Raw genomic sequence first — 1,226 nt, 5'->3', positions numbered from 1 at the left:
CACTGGGACAGCAACCTGGAAGGCTTCCCGCCCGTCCGGCCCGGCACCGGCACCGATGACACCGGCACCGGGAGCGCGGCGGCACTGTGCCGCCTGGCCCGGCCCGCCGACGCCTTCGCCGACCTGCCGGACACTGGCTTCTCCCACCTGCAGCGGCAGGCGGACGCGCTGCTGCGCCTCGACGGGCGCCTCGCCGCCTGCTGCCGCCAGCCCCGGCCCCTGCCCTGCGCCCGGCAGGCGGTGAGTCCCCCGCTCCCGTCCCCGTCCCCATCCCGCCGCCATCCCGCTCCATCGTTCCTCCTTTCCTGCAGTGGGCGGAGGAGCTGGACGCCTTCTGCGAAGACGAGTTCAGGGTGAAAACCCGGCACTACCCCTGCTGCAAGTGGGACGGCGCCGAGCGGCAGCGCTGCTTCGAGGAGGACGCCGCGTACGCCGCTGCATCCGCTGCATCCGCTGCATCCGCTGCATCCACCGCATCCGCCGCTGCATCCGCCGCTCCGACCGCCGCGCTCCGCCCGGAGCCCTCGGCCGTGCCGGTGCCGCAGCTCGCCTTCCCGCCCGGCGAGCCCACGGACGCCAACATGGGCAACGTGTGCCGCCTGCGCCGCTTCCGGCCCGTCTACGGCGCCGACGCCTTCCCGCCGTCGGGTTTCGGCGGCGCCAGGAGGGAAGCGCGCGCCCTGGCCCGCCTGGAGGGCGACTACAAGGCGTGCTGCCGCGCCGGCGGCCTCGACTGCGCCCGCGCCGCCGTGAGTAGGGGGGGGCTGCGGTGCGCGGGGACGGGGGGGGCCCAGGCGTCCGGGCCGCCGCGCCGCTCACCCCCTCTTCCCCTCCTTCCTTCCCGCAGTGGCGCAAGGCGCTGGGGCGCTTCTGCGCGGAGGAAGGCGCCGTGAAGACGCGGCAGCACCGGTGCTGCCGCCGGGGTCCCGGCGAGGCGCGCTGGCGCTGCTTCGCCGCCGAAGCCCCCCACCCCGCCTACGACCGCGAGCTGCGCAACGTCAGCCTGGCTCGCCTGGGCCCCCCCCTGCTCGACGCCCTCTGCGGCCCCGCGCACCTCCTCACCAAGCAGTGAGTCGTCCTCGTCGTCGTCCCCCCCACCTCGGGGCCCAGGCGTCCGGGTCCCATCTCCCCCCCCAAGGATGTTCCTCCGGACCCCACATCCTGGCAGAGCCCAGAGGGGCCCAGGCATCCGGGCCTGTTCCCTCCTCAACCCCCCCCCCCAGATA

The 1,226-nt window shown here is 75.7% G+C and overlaps 1 protein-coding gene across 1 annotated transcript; it reads left to right on the top strand.

Moving 5' to 3' along the window:
- Positions 1-3: 3 nt before the first annotated feature.
- Positions 4-1,072, top strand: ECM1 (extracellular matrix protein 1; the record flags this gene model as incomplete). Its single annotated transcript, XM_026085753.1, has 3 exons — positions 4-240; positions 312-749; positions 848-1,072. Coding segments are annotated over 3 exons (900 nt in total), but the record flags the coding sequence as incomplete, so codon positions are not given.
- Positions 1,073-1,226: the final 154 nt, after the last annotated feature.

This window comes from Apteryx rowi, unplaced genomic scaffold, assembly GCF_003343035.1.
Source record: "Apteryx rowi isolate R43461 unplaced genomic scaffold, aptRow1 scaffold_673, whole genome shotgun sequence".
In the NCBI taxonomy this organism is placed as follows: domain Eukaryota; kingdom Metazoa; phylum Chordata; class Aves; order Apterygiformes; family Apterygidae; genus Apteryx; species Apteryx rowi.
Note: the sequence above shows the minus strand (reverse complement) of the source record. Positions and strands in the feature narration are given on the sequence as shown.